At 35.1% G+C, this 22,667-nt stretch overlaps 1 protein-coding gene across 2 annotated transcripts in view; it reads left to right on the top strand.

The window, feature by feature from the left end:
- The window catches only part of LOC140168377 (ras-related and estrogen-regulated growth inhibitor-like), a 76,701-nt gene extending 55,337 nt beyond the window's left edge, over positions 1 to 21,364 (top strand). The window contains exons 2-4 of one of the 2 annotated variants that reach the window (XM_072191752.1): positions 15,683 to 15,739; positions 16,421 to 16,494; positions 19,682 to 21,364. In XM_072191752.1, the coding sequence (XP_072047853.1) occupies positions 15,683 to 15,739; positions 16,421 to 16,494; positions 19,682 to 20,098 (548 nt within the window). In that variant the 3' untranslated portion in view covers positions 20,099 to 21,364. Of the gene's footprint in view, positions 1 to 349; positions 1,315 to 15,682; positions 15,740 to 16,420; positions 16,495 to 19,681 lie in introns of those variants that run through there. The other variant, XM_072191751.1, reaches the window with a different exon arrangement.
- The last annotated feature ends 1,303 nt before the right edge of the window (positions 21,365 to 22,667 follow it).

Genomic DNA, 22,667 nt, shown 5'->3' on the forward strand with positions numbered 1-22,667 from the left:
TATTGATAGATGAATAGATTAGTCGCGAGTCAAATTTACCACAAAGCAAAAAATCAAGATGATTTCACTTAGCTGGTTCTTATGGTGTTGCGCACCCTTAATGTTATTGTGTGTTCATCTGGGTGTTCACTGTTCATAGGATGTCAACGATGTAGTTAATCATTTTTCCCATCATGCTCTTGGGAGTTGAAAGTAACATGGAGTAGAAAACAAAATGATTGAACTACCGGTTTAAAGTTTGTCAGTTTGCAGTATATATTAAGCCTTTTATGCTACAGAATAGTTCAAAAAAGTTCTGCTAAAATCACATTTTACTTAACGTGACCTTTTTTGTTTTTCTATTTTGCAGGAGGAAACGATACACAGAGAAGGTCATATAAGATGGGCGGATGGCTTCCTATTAATATACAGCATCACGGACAGAAAAAGTTTTGAAGACATTGTACAAATCAAAAACTATCTCGATGAAATCAAGAAAGCCAGAAATGTTTCTCTTGTAATTATTGGTAACAAAAATGACTTGGATCACATTCGTGAAGTGAGTTTGGAAGAAGGAGAAAAATGCGCCCAAGATCTAGCATGTGCTTTCTTTGAGAGCTCCGCTTGTTCCGGGGATGAGAACATACGTGAAGCCTTCCATGAACTCTACAGAGAGGTTAGAAGAAGAAAAGCCATAGAGAATGGGAAAGGAAGGCGAAGAAGCTCTATCCAACAGATGAAACAGGTTTTGAATAAAACTTTTACAAAGATTAACAATAGGCAATAGAACTGTTTTGGAATCCAATGGAGATGTATTTACTTCGTTTACCATGAAGTTTATCCCGACGCTAAAGTGACACGAGGAAAAATAACAGAAAGAACGGAAACAGTATTTCGATATAAGATTTTTACGAATTTAAGATCAATAGCCATTTATAGCGCTATAATTATATGAGAAACATAATATTTACCATGTTGACCATGGATAATATTACACATTATATTAACCAGCCATGTACACTATTATAAATCCTAATTGATAAATTCGTGAGAGAGATCACTGCACGGAGGCTACCATTACAACTGTGGGTGCCAGTGTCTGGAGAGTGGCCCATATAGCACACATTTGGGTATGAGGCTGAGCTGCTATGGATGGAAAGTTGTCCAGATGCAGCAAGAGAAACTTTTGTGTATACCTTAGCGTCCAATCGATCTTCATATCAGAATCACAATACATCAACTGCTATGGATGGAATGTTGTCCAGAATCCAGAAAGCGAAACTATAGTATTCCTGATACTGTGTAAGGCAGAAAAACATTTACGTTTAACGTGTACGTTTAAAACTAGAAGATCTAAACTGCGCACAAAGGGTGTCGCTAAGCTTAATTATATAAGAAACAATTTCTCGACGAAATTAACATAAATTCAAGTTACATGTTTTATAATTAAATGGTGACAAAAACTAAAATAATTGTGCATTTTGATGACGCATATTTTGTTGTGAATTGACAAAATAATATAATACGTCATACATCACGACGTAATGAATAATTAATCCAGTAATAAATCGAATTGCCGACAATATTAAAATACTCTAAACGAATTTTGGCAGACCTGGGATTTTGGTAGCCTACTTTGTTTTACAATGTCAGATGTTGTTACTTTCTGTCACAATGATTCATTATGTACGAAAAGATAATTTTGACAACTTTAAATTACATTATGCGTGCTTTATGAGAATTTTAATGGCTCAAAGTGCAGTTTTTTTAACTCTTTTTTTCTTACATACTGAGCCATCTCAGCAAACACAAAAACGTTTTAAAAACGTTTTAAATAAGTTATATTTTGGCATTTGGTTTAGGTAAAAACGATTTAATAATGTCGGGTTATATAAAGGTCATGATAACGTTTTAAAACGTTTTGTATGAAAACACACTACAGCAATATTTTTAAATGTTTTCAAAAAATGTTATTGTAAACTATTTTTGTAAACATTTTTGCCAAATATTGTGTCAATACTTAAATAACATTATGTTAAAATGTTTGAATCCAGCAAACACAGAAATGTTCTTAAAATGTTTTTTTCAAACCTTTTAATAACATTTAAATGTCGGGTTATATAAAGGTCATGAAAACGTTTTTAAAATGTTATTGAAAATATTTTGGGCAAACATTTTTTGCAAAATATTTTTTCAACCCCAAAATGACATTCTGTTTAGAATGTTTTCAAGAATGTTTTTGGAATGTTATTAAAACGTTTTTATACCCTTTATATAACCCGACATTTAAACATTTTCTGTAAAACTTTTTTGTTTGCTGAGCAGTAGATTATCAAAAATGGTTTTTAAGGTTATGAAAACGTTTTATACTCTTAATATACCCTTTATATAACCCGACATTCAAACGTTTTCTGACAACCTTTTCTAACCTTTTGCGAATGATGTCGAAAACGTTTTGTGTTTGCTGGGATTGTCTCAGAACGCAACGGAGTCTGACATTGTGAATTGGACCAGGTGTATGATACAAAATAACCATTAACCGTTAGAATGTTTTTAAATTAATTTTCGTCAACATCACCAACTTTTCGATTAATTTTCAAATGTCTTGGGGAACTTGGAACTTGTGAACTCGTATTTCATTTTATTTTTTACAAGTTTCTCAAGTCCAATAAATTAAGATTTCATGTTAAGAATGTGCAAGATGTTACTTTGTAAGATTGTTTTTAAAAAATAAAACAAAGTGGCGAATACATAAATCTCCGAGTGTGACGTGCATCATTATAGGGGCAGTGCGTAAGTTTTATTGTTTCAGATAATAATGACATAGCCTATCGAGTGTATTTGTGACGACGCAAAATTATGCATAATAACGTTTTACCTTCAAAGATCGTGGGTCCGTGAATAATGGTTAGAGATAAATGTACTTGCTTAATATAGCTTAATGGTGCACAATACCATGTTTCTGTCACACTTAACTGTCACAATTTGTCGGGGTGTTCTTTGGGTATTCGTGATCTAACTACAGATATGTGTCGAACAAAATCTACAATTACATTGTTTTGCAACTTGTAATCAATAATCTCTATGTCCCATATTTATTTTTGCTGCGATACCATCGGCTTTAATCCAGACTACGTTTTAAAAATCAAAATTGTTGCATTTATAAATAGTTCCATGTCTGGTTTTCCAAATGACATGAATATTTAATAGTTGATAAACTATGTCAAAATTTGAGTTTCCTGGGATTATATCCTTCGAGATGTAAGAGCAGTCCAGTTACACAGATTAATCCTATTTTCAATGATGGCAGACTTTGCCATTCACTAATAAAACTGTTTGTAAAACCTTACATCGTAACTGTCAGAGTACAGATCATTACATTAATTTTTATCATAGAAAGTTGTAAACTCTGCAACAAGTAACAATTTAAGGTAAAGCACATGTTACTACCTGTGGCATGCACTCTTGTTTCAGTCAGTTATAATGTACACGAGACCTTTCTATTTCGCGACCTATATCGCTGGCATAGATTCAGGCTATCTAAACACCTATGTTTGTTGGGTATCAAAGACCTATCACACCCAAAAGAATCCAATTTGAGTGAAATTGTTCAAGATGTGTCAGCCAGTGAGCATGGTGAGAGTAAATAGTGAGGCACTATTTAACATACAAATCCAATTACATTCCAATTACGTGAAGGGCTTTCAGACTGTCAGAGGAGAGAACGTTTCCTTGCTCGTTTTGGAGATAGGAAGTAAGGTTGATCGTAGATTTATTTTGTCATTTGTAAATATATCTGATATCGAGGAATTTGAATGGGTATTAAGGAGCGTGAAAAGTGGTTATAGAGAAATGCACTTTATAGCTTAATGGTGCACAAGGCCATGTATCCTGTTCATTCATGGCAAATGCTGGGTTTTAACTGATGAGGAAACGAACCATGAAAATGCTTCCTCATTCGGAGGGGACGTAAAACCGTCGGTTTTAAGTACAAGGTCACACGTAGTTAACAGTTTTATTGAGAAGAGTAGATTATTATCCCCTGATGGAGAAACGAACCATGAAAGTGCTTCCTCATTCGGAGGGGACGTAAACCCGTCGTCCGTCGATTCTAAGTAAAAAGAATTGCGTACCTGTCAGTTAGTTTTGAGAAGAGTAGATTAATATCACCTGACTTTATGTCCCATATTCATTTATACAATTACATTTTATTTGCAAAATGTATAACCAACAATCTCTATGCTCCATATTCATTTTACTGCGATACCATCGGCTTACTGGCTGCTTACATTTTAATCAAAATTGTTGCATTTATTCACATTATCTGGTTTTCCAGCTAACATGAATATTTAAGCTAGATTTCAAACTACTTTGAGTTTCTTTTAGCATGGTATATCTCCGCAGATGCATTATGTTGTTCTGCATGTAGACCTGTAACTTACATGTATGATATGATCAGATTAGCAATATAAATTTACATATTATGTTAATAATCTTGTGGATGATATCTTATTCAGATTTGATCAGTTTTGATGCACGTATTCTCCGTATTTGAATTTAGATCAATTGCAATACTTTTATACATAATTATACAAAATATACTTTTCTATTCCAGCATTTCGCTTCATTTAGCTACTATTTTCATCACACTACATTACGTTGCCTAACAGTGCATTGCATTGTATTGCATTGTATTGTACTGTATCGCCTTGCATTGCATTACATTGCATTGCATTGTATTGCATTGCATTGCATTTCATTGCATTGCATTACATTACATTGGATTGCATTACATTACATTACATCACATCACATCACACTACATTACATTACATCACATCACATCACATTAAATTTATATTGCATTGCATTGCATTACATTGCATTACATTGGATTGGATTGCATTACATTACATTGCATTGCATTGCATTGCATTACATCGGATTGCATTGCATTGCATTGCATTACTTTACTTTACTTTACTTTACGTTACTTTACTTTACTTTTACTTTACTTTACTTTACTTTACTTTACTTTACTTTACTTTACTTTACTTACTTTACTTACTTTACTTACTTTACATTGCATTGTATTGCGTTACATTGTTCAACATCATACATCACGTTACAAATATTACATTACATTTCATCACCTCCTCCTCCTCCTCCTCATTCTTCTTCTTCTTCATCTTCTTCATTTTTCCTCATTCCTCTTCTTCATTTGTTCCTTCTTCTTCTTATTCGTCTTCATTTCTTCTTTTTCTTCATTTTTTCTTCCTTCTTCTTCTTCTTCTTCTTCTTCTTCTTCTTCTTCTTCTTCTTCTTCTTCATTTTTCCTCCTCCTTCTTCTTCATGTTTTCCTTCTTCTTCGTCTTCATTTTCTTCTTCTTCTTCTTCTTCAAAATGTTTTAAAGCTCGGATAGGAAAAGAATGTGCTGTTTGTTGTTGTTATTGTTGTTTTGTGAGCAGGTGTACATGTGATGTAACTCTAGTTAACATTGATTTATGTTATATCCACCGGTAAGCCCATTTCCTCGTGCAATGTACGTCACTACTTGATCGTTCCTTGCGAAAGCGAAAAACACTAAACAGGAAAGTCAAACTTGCGTGCAATGTAATTTTACCACGCAATACTGTGTTTGTCAAATTGCAAGATTTGTCTCAGCATATTGACTCCTGACTGCATGGGAATGTTTTACTGATTATGTGCATCTTCTTTTACCTTTTATATTTGTTTGTTGTTTACTTCGTTTGTTTGCTCTCTTTGTTTACTTCCTTTGCTTGTCAACTTGTCTGTTTGTAGATTGTAGATTTAAAAGGTTAAAAATATTGAACTTAAAAGAGTTCTTTGCATGCAGTGCAAGTATCGCCTGCGAAAAGTGATGGAATCATGGACACTGGGACTGGATTCCAACTATGAAATTAATGTGATAGTCAGAATCATTTGCTTTTAACTAGATCATAAATATCGAAACATTATACGTTGGTTTTGTGTAAATTAAGCCGACCACCTACATTTGATGTTAAGGTACCGTTAAGAACTCAGTCACTTTTAAAGTATTGGGGCTAATATATGGGCTTTAGGAAACACAGATATTTATATAGACAGTTCCAAGGAATTATATCATAGCACTCACATGGCCGTTTTGCTCTTAAAATATGGATCCAAATATAAAAAAAAGATAACTATTATTTGGTTACTTTTTGGTTTCACTGAAGAAAGCCATAAAATTTAAATAAATTATTTTGCTAATATCCTATCGAAGGTCCACCTAAAGTTCTTTCGTTTATGTTTTTGTGACGATGATGATGAAGATGATAATGATGATGATACATAATGATGATATTGTTGTTGCTATTGTTGTTGTTGTTGTTGTTGTTGTTGTTGTTGTTGTTGTTGACGATTATGTTGATAATGTTATTGTTCTTATGTTCATATTTTTCTTATTGTTGCTGCTAATGTAAATTCAATTCATTTTTAAAGAACAAAATACAGAAAAGGCTGAAACGCGGCCTTAAGAGTTTAAAAGTTTATACCAAAGAATGTAAATGCCCCATTAATGTCATGTTCTATGTTAAGCATGAAGTACTCTAAGTTAAAATTATATACGACATGCTCTCAAAGCGAATTCCGATCACAGCCACGAGAACATACTTAACAATAAAGTTAAGCAGATTGATGTCCATAGCATTTACTTTAGACTTCAATAACATCGTCATACCTCTCCGAACATGATGGGTACATTATTTTACCTGAGTCGAGCAGAATTAAGCCAAAAATCGGTAATGTGTGCTTGTTTAATAATTATTATACTTAAATTTGTAGCAATTTTATTTAACACATAACATTTAAATAAGAAATAATACAGCATTTACTTTAAAAACAGAGGCAGATTCCATCCATAGTTCAACATACCATAATGTCGAACGTGTTGGTGCTACATCATTTAAAGAAGTTACACCTCGCACAGTGCACATAATATTCACATGCCTTTCATATATCGGTTAGGGGAATGTCGGAATTATGTTCGCGGTTAACGGGTTTAAAAGCTTACTGCGACAGAATCTTTAACGGATCATTGTGAGATATCCTAATGCTTATGCCTTCAATTTTGTATGAAATGTGTATTTTATATGTACTCAAACTACCTCTGAAATGGAAGCTTGAACCGGTGTCTTTTGTGTAAAATTTCGTGTTTCTGTTCCGGATCCGGAGCTAAATTCCCCAACCTGCGTCATGTGCGTATAGCGTTAAGCACAAGATAAGAGGAACGCAGCGCTCACTAAATGTCTTTAATTTTAGTTTGTCCATAGACTTTTTCTGTAAATTACCACTGGGATGGTTTTAGGGATCCTATTCTATCAAAATAAAGCGACATTTTCTCATTTGATTTTCCCGTGAAATCTCTCAGGGCCACATTAAAATCCATACCTCTGGGAACTATCATGAAAGTTTTTCATGGAAATGCTATTAGAAGTTCATCAGTTGTTTCTTCTTTGGCGCAATATATAAGTGGGTTAATTACAAATTAATTAAACTTGAAAAAGTGATTCTGTTCACACGCGTGTTCTATAATTATTTTGAACAAGAAATTGTATGGCTAAGACTTGAAATTGGACCAATGGAAATTGATGAGTTGTTGCATTTGTTTTATTTTCGGAATAATATGCCTATTGCGCCTTTTGTAAGCATCATAAATATTTCCAGTCACTTTTTGGCAATTCAGGCCAAATGTCCGCCCACTTTGCATGATGCCGCTGGTTTGTTGTTGTGTGGGTGGGTGGGTGTTGACTGGGGTTCGATGTGTGTTTGTTTGCTTATTAAAACGTTCCGTGCGGATATACTTTGATATACTTTGATTCTGAGAGACCAGGCTCAAGCAAAATGCTCAAGCCAGGCTAAACTAGTATCCTGACCGATATGGAAAGAAAAGGAAGAAATAGAACAATGAAAAGAAGACCACTCCCAACAAAGCATGGAACAATTACCACAGAGGCTTGTATGTGAGTGTACAGTGTGTGGTGGATGGGGTGTGTGGGGCGGGTGAGCATGTGTGGAGGGTAGGAGAGTGGAGTGTGTTTGGATGTGGAAAGAGCAGACATAAGCACATACATCTAAGAAAATAATTCATAGAATTTAAAAGTGATATTAAAGAAAGCTAAATACTTTTGTAGGGTTTGTAGTTTGTACATATATTCACCCATTTTGCTTTTATTTCATAGGTACTCTGACATAATTTTACTAGCTCAAGATGAGTTTTTCACAGTAAACGTAGAACTTAATGTACAATTGTAAAAAGACAATAACTTTCGCTCCTCGAATATGTCGAAGTTTACTATCTTCAAACTATAAATGACTCTTTGTAAGCGTAGAATATTGCTCATAAGTTCACCTTTGAAACGTTTGTTTTGAATTTATATATCATGTTGTTTTTCAAACCTTCGTTTTTTATGAAACAATGTTACAAATTCAACAAAAATGTCAGTTTGACAAACGTCCCCTTAAGCATACTGTAAATACAGCTTGCAACCCTTGGCAAGTTCTCCAGTGCGTTACCGAGCGGTGCTTTACAAGTTCATCTATATTTAAGTTGACTGGTTGAGCAGTTCTAGGGCAATTTAGCAAGCCTGTCATGTCACATTGTACTGATGAGGCTATGATCATGAATTTCACAGTCACGCATTTTAGTCATATCTTTTCTGCCTTTACAGAAAACCGCAGTTTAGATGACAGTTATATAATTGCAGAAGTTTCAATATTTACGCTTGCAACACGAGATGAACTGGGTGAAAAGATTGATTCACTCCTTTTTGACGGCTTATTCAATCTTTTGATTCGGAAAATGATTGAACATCAATCTATATAAATTTACAATGCAGTAAGATCGAATATCTTATCTTTTATCCCATTTGGTGTAAAGTTGTACGTTCGGAATTTGATGATATTTTTGTTTGGTTTCATAGTCATCACTAATTTAATTTTAAACGAGCTTTAAGAATCAGTGGCACCGGAACTCGAGTTCCACTCCAGGTGAAATTCTTACTGTTTAAGGTAAAATTCATTATCGCAAGGTAAAATTCATAATTAAAGGTAAACTTCGTAATTTTAAGGGAACATTAATAATTTCAAGGTAAACTTCATAATGTTAAGGGCTGGGGTATGAACGTTTGGACAGTATTTATTGTGGGACATTAGAGCACATCAGACATATCGAATTGCATTCTGAATACGAAGAATGTCATTCTGATATCAAATAATTTAGATTTTTGAAATTCGCAATTTAATACACATTTTATGGCAAATCATTAAAATTGATATTTTTGATATTTAACAGTACTTGAAGTAAACTTTATATATCTGATGATTTATACTTAAAGTGTATGTAGGTGGGATGAAAAGCCGACGATCAATTGAAAATTTTGACCTTTCGTATTGAGGATATGGATTTTTTTTCCAAAACACCAAAAAAATTTAGGTCTTTTTGGGAAAAAAATCCATATCTTCAATATGAAAGGTCAACATTTTCAATTGACCGTCGGCTTTTCCTCCCTGCTACATACACTTTAAGAATATGTCATTAGATTTATATAATTTACTTCGAGGACTGTTATATATCAAAATTTGAAAAATATCAAATTTTTATAATTTGTCATAAAATTTGTATTATATTGTGATTTTCAAAAATGAAAATTATTTGATATCAGAAAGACATGCATCGTATTCAGAATGCAATTCGATAGGTCTGAGGTGCTCTCATGTCACACAAAAAATACTGTCGAAACGCAATAAATGCTCATTTTAGATGCCTTAAGGTAAACTTCATAATTTTAAGGTAAAATCAATAATTTCAATGTAAAAATCATAATTTAAGGTGAAATTCATAATCTTAAGGCGAAATTCATAATCTTAAGGTAAAATTCACAATTTTAAGGTAACATTCATAATTATAAGGTAAATTCGTAATTTTTAAGGTAAAATTAATAATTTTAAGGTAAAATTCATAATTGAATCAGCTGTGTTCATTGAAATGAGACCATTGTACTGTATTTGACATCCACAGTAATTCATCTGGGAACCTAGTCAGACTATAGTATAGGACCTGTTTTTAGTCATTCATGATAGACCATCAGCGCAATCTCTGATCGCGCAAACAGGGTGAACCACGAAAGTCCACGAAACCACGTCGCTCGAAAAGGGGTTCTATTCGCGGACTTTCTCGGTTTGACTTTTATGCACGATCAGATATTAAGTTGATGTCCTGTGATTAAATAAAAACTAGTCCTACTGGTCGGACTAACGTAACTTGGTTAACTTTTTCAACCAAAAAGATAAAAATAGACTTGTGGGTTAAGCGGTTACGTCTTGATATGAACATAACTTCATGCCGCATCTCTGCCAACAATTTCTGCACTGATATAATCGTTCACACTTCAAATTAACATGACGGTAAAAACAGTTTAGGGCAATTTGGCAAGAGCTGCCATTGACATTGGCTTTTAATGATGTAGCTAATGTACGTGGATTTATCATTCAAACTTTACATGTAGCCTATATAAAATCTTAATTATCATGATATAAAAAGAGTTTAAGGCAATTTGATAAGAGGTACAGCTAGGTGTCACTGACATCGACTTAAGAATAATGTAGAGCTATATAATGTACATGGTATTTGACATTCAAAATGTACATCTACAACTTTCTTGCTATATTAAAGATCTCGTTAAAGCGGTGGGATGGCAGGAACCATATTTGTCCAATTCTAGCCATTTATATATAAAAACTGCAGTGTCCTTTTGATATAGGAAGCCAATAATAATATTTCTAACTTGCTGTTCTTGAGTTAAGGCCAATAAAATATTAACGAAGGTTATAGACGTTCCCCCTCTCGAGAAAATCTATATGGGGCGGAAATGACACGACGGTGTATCTGCAAGGAGTGGCCCTTTAAACAAACAACATATCTGTATATTTAACATTTCTATTATTGCAGTTTCGTAATAACTGACCCCAAAATGGCGCACCGTGTACTCACATAACCGTAACGTGAACTTGTGTAATAACTTCTTGCTATCTGCATGATTCTGCACGTTTTAACTTTTCATTCGAGTGAATAAAATGTGTCTCGACATCGACTTCATTTATCTGTTCTTTTTATAGAAAACCCTATTGCACCTTTCTAGTCACTTATCTGAAGTCTGAAGTGCTAGTGCTGGATAAAGATTTTCTTCCCAAATATTCTGTTATGTATGATACTCTCATACACTTTATACCTGAAGTGCCGCTATGTATGATGGGGGAATTTTAGACAATGCTTCTTGAAGACAAAAGTCAACAATTTTTTAAGTGTTTTTAAGTAAAAAAACGTTTTGAACGTGCTACACCCTGTATATAACACGGCATTTAACATGTTTAAACGTGTTCCTTTCCAAACACGTTATTCATCAATTCAACAATAACAAACCACCTTCTATTTAAAAATATTTAAGTGATTTTGAAGGAAATCTCAAAGCGTAATTAACAAATTTACAATAAATCGAATCAAAATCTGTTAAAGTCGCGACATCAAGTTTGGCAAATCCAAGACATTTAAAATCGTCAACTATGTGAAGTGGCTGCCATGTTTACATGCACGCGGACACGTAATTTCAAAGAATTACTTGTCAAGTTAACAGTAACCCATTAGATCCACTTGAACCAAAGTAGACTTTTTAATTTCAAACATAGATTTAGACTCTGGGATGGAAGGAGAGAATGAACAGTTGAAAAAATAAAGGAAATTACAGCAGTGATGTACAGAATCTACTTTTTGCCGGACTTGAACCCAGCTCGGACTCTGTCACAAAAAGACTCGGCTCGGCCGGCTCGAACTCTGACAAAAAGGACTTGGACCCGACGCCGAGTCTGTCCGAGCCCAGTCCAATTAAAACAATTGATACAAGTCTGAGAAACAGCAATATTATGTTTATTAGCTCAGCTTTAGAGCAACAGACACGAAAACCTGGGATCACAACAAAATCAAACGATAGTCTTGGAATGAATGCGGTGAAAGTCAGTGATTTTTTACTATTGTCACCATTTATGATGTTCTTTATCATGTTTATGAAGTCTGAACGACTGAAACTATGAAAACTATTTTTTATATTGTCGTTGTTCTTCCTTATGAAAAAAACCCTAACAAACAAATAAACCCCCGTAAAAACCCAACAACAACAAAATAAAAAACAAACAAATAAAAACACCATAGGGCAGCTTTTTAGTTTCAAATTTACTCGACAATGAATTAAGGTGTTATACCGCACGATCGCCTTGAAATGGATTTGAACTAAGCTCTGTAAATTGTAACGCACCATGGATATAATATAGCGTGGATCGTTTAAAATTTCTATATTCACCTACATGGCATTGTCACCAAATTGGAAATTGTATTTTCTTATCAAAAATGTATTACAACAATAGCTGTAGAAATATTGAAGCTGGCTTGCGTGGAATTGAAAGGATTGTTATGTAGGTTTGAATAAAGGCATTTTTTTTAATCATTTTACAAAAATTGTGAACTTGGAATTTTTATTTAAACATCGTGACCCATGCAGTTGACATCGGCGCGCAATGGATAAATTGAGATGAGTCAATATTCGTCGAGTAAATCGCGTTGATGCCATAAGATACATGCAAAGCTTCTTAATGGAGACAACTTTCTTAGAACTAATCTGGTGACGGATGAAGTAATGCAAGACGTATACGGGATGGGTGTTTGAGCGCACCTGAACCTCATTCCTTAGACAAAAACCGGGGTATTTATATTATAGGCTATTATAATGGTAGTAAGGAAGATCCTTTGAGGCGATATCCTGTTTTAAAAGAAGAGATGTGGAGAGGGTTGTTATGAAACGAGTAGACAAAAATATGATACACTGTAAAAATTATTGGCCAAGAATATAACCATATTTGGTTAAATCTTAGATAATATGGTAAAAAAATAGATTTATTCAATTATATCAGATAAGACATTTATATACAGTAAGCCAAAGAATTAAGGTACCAGTTATGTTCACCCCTGTATATCCTAAATAAAGACAAATATGTCAAAATTAAAACAAGCAGTCAATACCTGTACTCTTTAGCTCTGATTTAAGACCTTATTTGTTGAAATTGGTTGAGAATTAAAGACACGGTGATCTTAAAACCTAATGAAGAAACGAAATCAAAAGTTGCACTTTTGTGTTCTAATCAATGAAAGCGCAGTGCTAGTTTTAACGTGCTAATCAATGGAAGCGCAGCGCTAGTTCTCTTGTTCACGAACGCTTGTGTACAAATCAATAGGGCATTTAATGCAGCAAACTGCAACTTTTAAATTGTTATCTTCCTTCGGTTTTGGGATCGCCGTGTCTTTATTTCTTGCACAATTTCAACGAATGAGGTCTTAAATTCGAGCTAAAGAATGCAGCTATTGGCTGCTGGTTCCAATTATGACATATTTGTCTTTATTTAGGATATACAGGAGGTGAACATAAATGGTACCTTTAATTTTTTGGCTTACTGTAGATAACTTGCACAACATTTTGTAGCGTTTTGCCGATCTTTTTAGCCGATCTTGTTGCGCTATACACGTATATATATAAGAAATAATGACGAAACTAGTGCAACAATTGTATGAAATAGAATCATCCAATAATCCTTCACATTGACGCAAGGTATCCAATACGCCTTCGGGTGTTATGAAAAATAATATGTATGTGCATAATGCATGATTTTTATATCTTGTTGCGGTCCTTGATATCCATGATATATCGGTTGGTGAAGGTTGGCGATATGACGATTATTCATACACAAGTCGCTCGAGATGAGCGATTAATTTCCAACCAATAAACTCATCGGTACAGGTGTTTCCAATCGGTGTTTCGCTATTTAATTGAATTCATACTCCATCGCTGAGCGACGAGCGATTGGTTTAAGTGAAGCAGCGTGCTTTTTGTTGCGTCCATTGGGAAAAACACGCTACCTCATTGGTAAAATACCAACCGCTCGTCGCCAGTCAGTGATGGAGTATTAGTATTGGGCCTGGAGGAAGCCACTTCGCTATGAAAAATTAAAAAATTAAAATGGAACTTCAGTATACAGAACACCTATGCCTCATGCCTCAATATCACGTATCCATCGCAATTCGCAAGGGCAAGAACGAGATATTAAATTAAAGTACGGTACCATCTATAATACGCCTGCTTTTATAAACGACGTTTTGAGGGGATGGGAGGGGTTTTTGCTTTTTCTTGTTTTTGTTTGTTCGTGTGAATGGCCAATGTTGTAAATCGGCAACGACGACGCGTCGATGATAGCCGGTGGCAGTGGCGTACCATGGCCGCCCCTTCCCCGGGGGCTGAAGAAAATCCAATTTTGCCGCCCCTTCTTCAACAGCCCGAAAAGGATGCCCCAATTTTTTTACGGTCGTTTGAAAAAGTGAAGAGCAAAAAAAAATAAATAAATACAATTTGATGTATAGTACAATTTTTTCACATTTTCCGCCCTTTTTTCTTTACTAATTCTTTTTGCCGCCCCTTCTTCTTCCGCCGCCCCTCTTTTTGCCGCCCTTCTTCTTTCCGCCGCCCCTTCCATTTGGCCGCCCCCTGTCTTTGGCGCCCCCCAAAGCCCCCCCCAAAAAAAATACGCGCATGGGTGGTTAGATGGTGACCCCCTTTCTGATATGGTCTATATTGCTTCTGTGGGCAACCCAATAAAATCGTAATGTCCACAATATCAATCTCTTATATGTCATCTCATGTATATACAAATATAATAAATAAACAAACACGCACATACAAATGCATAGGTGCACGGTGGCGAAGTGGTACAGGCTCTACCTCGTAATCGGAGGGTTGTGAGTTCGAGCCCCGGCAGTGTCATCGTATTGTGCACTTGGGCAAGGCACTTTACCTCACTTGCTTCTCTCTACCCAGGGGTGAAATGGGGAGCTGTTAGGAGGAATATTGTCCATTGAGCGCCGCCCAACGGTGTGAGCATTTGGGCATTGTATGGCAGCTGACATATTCTAATGACAGCGGAATAAATGTAAAGCTCTTTGATACATGTGAAAGGCGGTCTATAAATGTCAACATTTATTTACTTATTAAATGTAATTCAATTCTCTAATTAAGAGTCATTTTGTCGGTATAATGTAAGTAGTTTTAACACAATTGTAGAGGTCTTACGAGACGTAAATAGGCCTACCTTAAAACGCTCCATACATAACTGATTGCTATCTTCAGTAGATAGCATAATTTTCTAGTTTTCGTTAGGTGTGTATAATGTTGCTAGTGCTCTCATTCATTCATTCATTCATTCATTCATTCATTCATTCATATATTTTTTTAAATTTCCATAAAAACTTAATGTCAAGTTTATAATTTAGGTGCAAAATTATGAATGTAAGGTTGTTGCTATGATTTTCAATTAAAACTAGAATTTTCTTTACTGGTTATCAACCTATTCCCGGTATTAATGAAATTCTTGACAAAATTGCAAAATAGGTTCGTGAATTCGGAAGAAGCAAAATTACGATTTTTGAGATATTTGTCTCCAAATATGGCTGATTAACATTGGACTTTCCTTCTTTATCATCATTATGTCACCTGAAAATAATTCCCCGTGAGAGCTATACCTCCATCATATAAAGTCTAAATATTGGTTCATTTTTTATTCTCATTTCAGCTACTGTAGTCCGCTACTTGACCAAAAGATTTATCTACGAATATGATCCCACGTTAGGTAAGTTATTTTTTTTAATTGTTATTGTTTGTACCTGAATGTGGGTTATGTTATATAGAGGGTGCACCGGGGTGAGTGGTCAGGGCTGTCAACTCTCACGCAGTTTCACGCATTTGGCCACTTTTTCACACTCTCACTCCAAAGTACTAAAATCTCACTCATTGTCAAAATATTGATCGAGACATTTTCCTTTTTAGCTTCTCGAGCGCCCCGGGTCAGCAATAAATTATATTTTAGTTGCGAAACATTATTTCCGTCCTGGTACCCCTGTTCGACGATATTCACGCCAAGCAAGTCCAAAACGTTGACAGCCCTGGTGGCGGTGGGGGAGGGGTTGTTATGGAGCGCAGACCGGTGTAATAAAGATCCGCAAATGTGAACCTTGATCTGAGACATACACCTCTAACCGTGGACGTCCACGGTTGTCGGAATCAGCTAAAATGTAAAGCAGCGTGTCACGTTTGTTTAGTATATATGTAAACAGTGAGTCTGCCACTTATTTATTTATTCAAAATATTCAAAAAAGCAATCAAAGGTGCCAGGTGTTGGACCAATACTACAGATATCATTTTGATAGAAATCGTTTCTAAATTTATATTTGATAAGAACGTATTGATAAGATGAATTCCAAGTATTAATGTATATCGACGTTATTTATATATTTCATTTTATTTCTTGCAGAATTCACATATCGACATCAAACGTCCATTGATGATGAAGTCGTTACCATGGAGATTTTAGATACAGCTGGTCAGGTGAGAATGTTATACCTCTAAAAAGTCTACAGACTATAGCCTCATCTTTCAGGCCGAGTTCCATAACCCTTCCTATTCAAACACTTGATGAGTTCCATTCTCCAGCTCTTTTTGATATTGACCGTTATTGACAAAATATTATGATAAATGGCTATAATACCCCCTGATTTGGTACAGGAATTCTTGAGTTATGATCCGTACATGTGTCAGGTATACTGCGTGTCAGAGAGGAGCATTTATACTCAAATATCGAGACAAATAAAGCTGACACACAAGAGGAATGGTATAGGTTATATTAATATAAATGCGATTATTGACTTCTTTCACTAATTTCCAAGAACAATGTATTAATATTAGAAGTAGTTTTTAGTTAAATGGCTAAAACTGGATTCCCCATCACCTTAATTTAAAATGGCAATTTGTGATTTTTTCCCGAATATTTTCATTTAATCATATTTTCATTTCATCCTATACGCTCGTACAGACTACTTTTGAAATGAAAATTGAGAAATGAAAGGGGAAAGTGCAAAAATTGAGGCTAGCAGTTTGTTTACGTCCATAAGGCAATGTTAAACGGAAAACAAAATTTAGAACACACCAGGGGAAAATACATTGAACATTTAAAATGTCAAAGCTAAATTGAAAAGAGAAAAACACATCAATCATCTATAAATGTATTTAAAGGGGTAAACATAGTAAATAAGATAAATATTTACAAGCTTTTCTTCGTAGCTGCTATTTTTGACACATAAAATATAATATATGGATAAGGACATATGCATTTCTAAAACCGATCCTAGAGTTGTCAAAGATCACACTTTAAAATAGTATATAGTTTCCATTTCTTACTAAGGCATGATGAAAAGACACTATATATCACAAAATTGATACATACAATAACATTATCAAATTGCCCCGTGAGATTTTTATAAATGTTTTGAAATCGGAATTCTTTTAAATTTGATAAAACTGACAGTCTTAAAGAGATAACTGAAATGAACTAGGAAGATGAAAGAATCACGATCTATGAAATTGGCTTGCCGCTGTGCCTGAAGTTTATATCTATAATGCAAGAGAAATTCAAGTGAAAATTAACGCGTTGGTACGGGTCATAGCTTTTTTTTCACTTATTTCAGATTTTATATGTGACTTGAACACGAAATGTCTGTAAGTCCTCTTTTTGCGGGTGTATGTGTTATCATGCCAAATCCCCTAAATCGGTAATACCGAATAAGTCCTCGAAATGTTAACACTCAGCGAAAGGTGAAAAGTAGGGGATGTCTATGATCGTGTTTTACGCTTTCTGAGGACTTCGTTTCGAGCACGCGTGGTCCTAATCCTGGTTATGTCGGTGTGCTATTTAGTTATAGTCCTCGCAAGCATAAGCAAACGCACCCGACATAAACATCCGACCCTTCAAACGCACCCCATCACACCTATTCATCCCATCCATCCCTCACACACTCACCCCTCCACCCCACCTCTCACACACCAACATTCATTACAATTCATGGCACAGCTGGGTCTGGTAAATCAACATTCATTTAACAAACTGAATATCGTTTTTTATTAATGATTCGCAGACACTTAGATACAAAAAGAGTACTCCTCATACCTGCACAATAACACCATCCCCAAACACGCTTCTTTTGCCCACTTCTATGCACGTAGGCCGACTTTTTCATACAGCAAAAGAATTTTCATTCAATCAGTCGCTGAATCGCTTGCGATTGAAGTACAAATCAGATATCATTATCCATCACGTTCCAATCGGGTTGATATCGTGAAGTTGTTGCTCTTTCGATTTCAGTTATTATTTTTGCTTTAATTATCATCAGTTCTCGGAATGAAGCATGTTATATTACCAGGCCTCTGACTAAGATAGCAATGATCAGTTACAATGGCCTTGTTACTTGTTTTCAAGTGAGAAGGAAAGCAATACCACACTCATAGAAATTGTTCGTTGGCATTACTCAGTAAGTTGATGTAAGTCTTTGCGTCAACTTTCCGAGTAATGCCAACGCGTACAATTTTGAGTAACGCTGACCCGATATCATTATGTTGGTCGCACTCATTTGCACTTACTTTATTGAGTTGTTACAACTCAGAAAATGAAACTAGGTTAGCATAATTTTCTAGGGGTGTGCTATAGTATACAAAATTTTGCACTGATTACAAAAATAAATATTTCAATACTGCTAATTGTGCAGAAAATGATCCAATTACGTGAATTAAGTAACAAAGTACCAAATTGGAATAACTCAAAACAATAAGTACCAGTAACTTAATATGAACGAGTTACATCAACTTACATGTTGAGTTACAATAACTCAACTAATTGGTTCTTTGAACCTTGTTTATTTTTCTAAGTTCCCTGCACATGAATTCAGAAGTTGGCATTACTTAAAAAGTTGACGCAACGACTTACATCAACTTTTTAAGTAATGTCAACAAAGTTGATTAGTTGACGGAACTTTTTGAGCTTTTTTCAGCATTTTTAAGTTCGGATAACTAAAATGAATTTTGTTTTGGCAACTTTTACACTATTTTTGAGTTGTCCAAACTTACTCCTTTTGAATTGCGCCAACAAGGCGAACAAGTCATTTCTATGAGTGCAGATAGACATGTCCATACCAGGAAAAAACTACTGCTTCTTCCTACCAGAACCAAACTTGGCACATAATGTTGCTTGGCTTGATATGATAAAAAAGCCCACGGGCCACCTCGATGTTTCTTAAGTCCCAGATGGCGCCGCAAATCACCAAGTGTACAAAAATCATTATAAAACCAGTGTCCCAGTGAATGCACCGCTTCAGTGTTTTAAAGCATGTGAGGATACGGAGAGTCATATTGGTGGATGAATAGATTAGTCGCGAGTCAAATTTACCACAAAGCAATAAAATCAAAATGATTTCACTCAGCTGGTTCTTATGGTGTTTTGCACCCATAATGTTATTGTGTGTTCATCTGGGTGTTCACTGACATAGGATGTCAACGATGTAGTTAATCATTTTCCCATCATGCTCTTGGAGTAACACGGAGTAGAAAACAAATGAAGTGATTGAACTTCCGGTTTAAAGTTTGTCAGTTTGCAGTAAAAGCCTTTTATGCTACAGAATAGTTCAAAATAATTCTGCTAAAATCACATTTTACTTAACGTGACCTTTTTTGTTTTTCTATTTTGCAGGAGGAAACGATACACAGAGAAGGTCATATAAGATGGGCGGATGGCTTCCTATTAATATACAGCATCACGGACAGAAAAAGTTTTGAAGACATTGTGCAAATCAAAAACTATCTCGATGAAATCAAGAAAGCCAGAAATGTTTCTCTTGTAATTATTGGTAACAAAAATGACTTGGATCACATTCGTGAAGTGACGGTGGAAGAAGGCGAAAAATGCGCACAAGATCTAGCATGTGCTTTCTTTGAGAGCTCCGCTTGTTCCGGAGATGAGAACATACGTGAAGCCTTTCATGAACTCTATAGAGAGGTTAGAAGAAGAAAAGCGATAGAGAATGGGAAAGGAAGGCGAAGAAGCTCTATCCAACAGATGAAACAGGTTTTGAATAAAACTTTTACAAAGATCAACAATAGACAATAGAGCTGTTTTGGAATCCAATGGAGATGTATTTACTTCGTTTACCATGAAGTTTATCCTGACGCTAAAGTGACACGATGAAAAATAACAGAAAGAACGGAAACAGTATTTCGATATAGGATTTTTACGAATTTAAGATCAATATAATTATATGAGAAACATAATATTTACCATGCTGACCATGGATAACAATACACATTATATTAACCAGCCATGTACACTATTATAAATCCTAATTGATAAATTCGTGAGGGAGATCACTGCACGGAGGCTACCTTTACAACTGTGGGTGCCAGTGTCTGGAGAGTGGCCCATATAGCACACATTTGGGTATGAGGCTGAGCTGATATGGATGGAAAGTTGTCCAGATGCAGCAAGAGAAACGTTTGTGTACACCTTAGCGCCCAATCGATCTTCATATCAGAATCACAATACAGCAACTGCTATGGATGGAATGTTGTGGAATGCGAAACTATTGTATTCCTGATACTGGGTGAGGCAGAAAAACACGTTTAACGTGTACGTTTAGAAGATTTAAACTGCGCACAAAAGGTGTCGCTACGCTTAATTATATAAGAAACAATTTCTAGATGAAATTAACATAAATGCAAGTTACATGTTTTATAATTAAATGGTGACAAAAACTAAAATAATTGTGCATTATGATGACGCATATTTTGTTGTGAATTGACAAAATAATATAATACGTCATATATACATCACGACGTAATGAATAATTAATCCAATAATAAATCGAATTGCCAACAAAATTAAAATACTCTAAAAGAATTATGGCAGAGGTTGGATTTTGGTAGCCTATTTTGTTTTACACAACTGGTGCAATTTACAATGTCAGATGTTGTTACTTTCTGTCACAGTGATTTATTATGTGCGAAAAGATGATTTTGACAACTTTAAATAATGCGTGCTTTATGAGAGTTTTAATGTATCAAAGTGCAGTTTTTTAACTCTTTTTTTCTTACATACTGAGCCATTGCCACAGAACGCAACGGAGTCTGACATTGTGAATTGGACCAGGTGTATAATACAAAATAACCAACCATTAACCGTTAGAATGTTTTTAAATTAATTTTCGTCAACATCACCAACTTTTCGATTCATTTTCAAATGTCTTGGGGGAACTTGAAACTTGTGAACCCGTATTTCATTTTATTTTTACAAGTTTCTCAAGTCCAATGAATTAAGATTTCATGTTAAGAATGTGCAAGATGTTACTTTGTAAGATTGTTTTTGAAAATAAAACAAAATGGCGGATACATAATCTCCTAGTGTGAAGTGCATTGTTAATAGGGGCAGTGCGTAAGTTATATAAACTGGGCTCAAAAAGAAACTTATACTTTTTTACAAGGTCATATCTTAAAATCCTGTGCATAAAAATGAACCAAATTGCACACAGGATTACTTCAATGCTCTACTCTAAACACTGCTGAGTAACCAAACAGTTGTCCAGCTGACACAACAGCAAAATGCACTGACATGGAACAGCTTCTTGGACATTCACAGCCCAATAACTGGCACCCAACACATGGAAATCTGTGAGTAAGTGGAATAGTGTGAAACAAGACCTGTTTCCTGAAAAATAAAGTGTGTGAAAAGCAGAAGCAGCCCCGTTTCACAATATTCCACTTACTCTATTCCACTTACTCTTAAGAAATAATCACCTGTGTAAGGATCTTGTACGCATTCTCACAGATTTCATTTGCTGGGTGCCAATTATTCGCCTGTAAAAGTGGTCCAGGAAGCTGTTCGGTGTTAGTGCATTTTGCTGTTGTGTCAGTTGCACAACTGACAGCTGGGTTTTGACTGATGGGGAACGAACCATGAAAGTGCTTCCTCATTCGGAGGTTACGTAAAATCATCGGTTCCAAGTACAAAGAGAGGCGTAGCTGTCAGTTAGTTTTGAGAAGAGTAGATTATTATCCATTAAAACTGTCATAATATGTCCCAGTGTTCTTTGGGTATTCGTGATCTAACTACAGATATGTGTCGAACAAAATCTACAATTACATTGTATTTTCAACTTGTAATCAATAATCTCTATATCCCATATTTATTTTGCTGCGATACCATCGGCTTACTGACTACTTTTGTTTTGATCAAAATCGTTGCATTTATAAATAGTTCACATGTCTGGTTTTTCAACTGACATGAATATTTAAGCTAGACTTGATAAACTACGTCAAAATGTGAGTTTTCTGGGAATATATCCTTCGAGATTACTTGTAACAGCAGTCCTGTGTACAAAACTAATTTACAAGGATGGCAGACTTTGCCATTCACTAGTAAAACTGTTTTTGAAATCTTACATAGTAATTGTCAGAGTACAGATCATTACATTTTATCATAGAAAGTTGTAAACTCTGCAACAAGTGAACATGTAAAGCACATGTTACTACCTGTGGCATGCACTCTTGTTTCAGTCAGTTATATAAATGTACACGAGACCTTTCCAATTCGCGACCTATATCGCTGGCATAGATTCAGGCTATCTAAACACCTCTGTTTGTTGGGTATCAAAGACCTATCACACCCAAAAGAATACAATTTGAGT

Source organism: Amphiura filiformis, chromosome 13 (assembly GCF_039555335.1).
Source record: "Amphiura filiformis chromosome 13, Afil_fr2py, whole genome shotgun sequence".
Lineage (NCBI taxonomy): Eukaryota > Metazoa > Echinodermata > Ophiuroidea > Amphilepidida > Amphiuridae > Amphiura > Amphiura filiformis.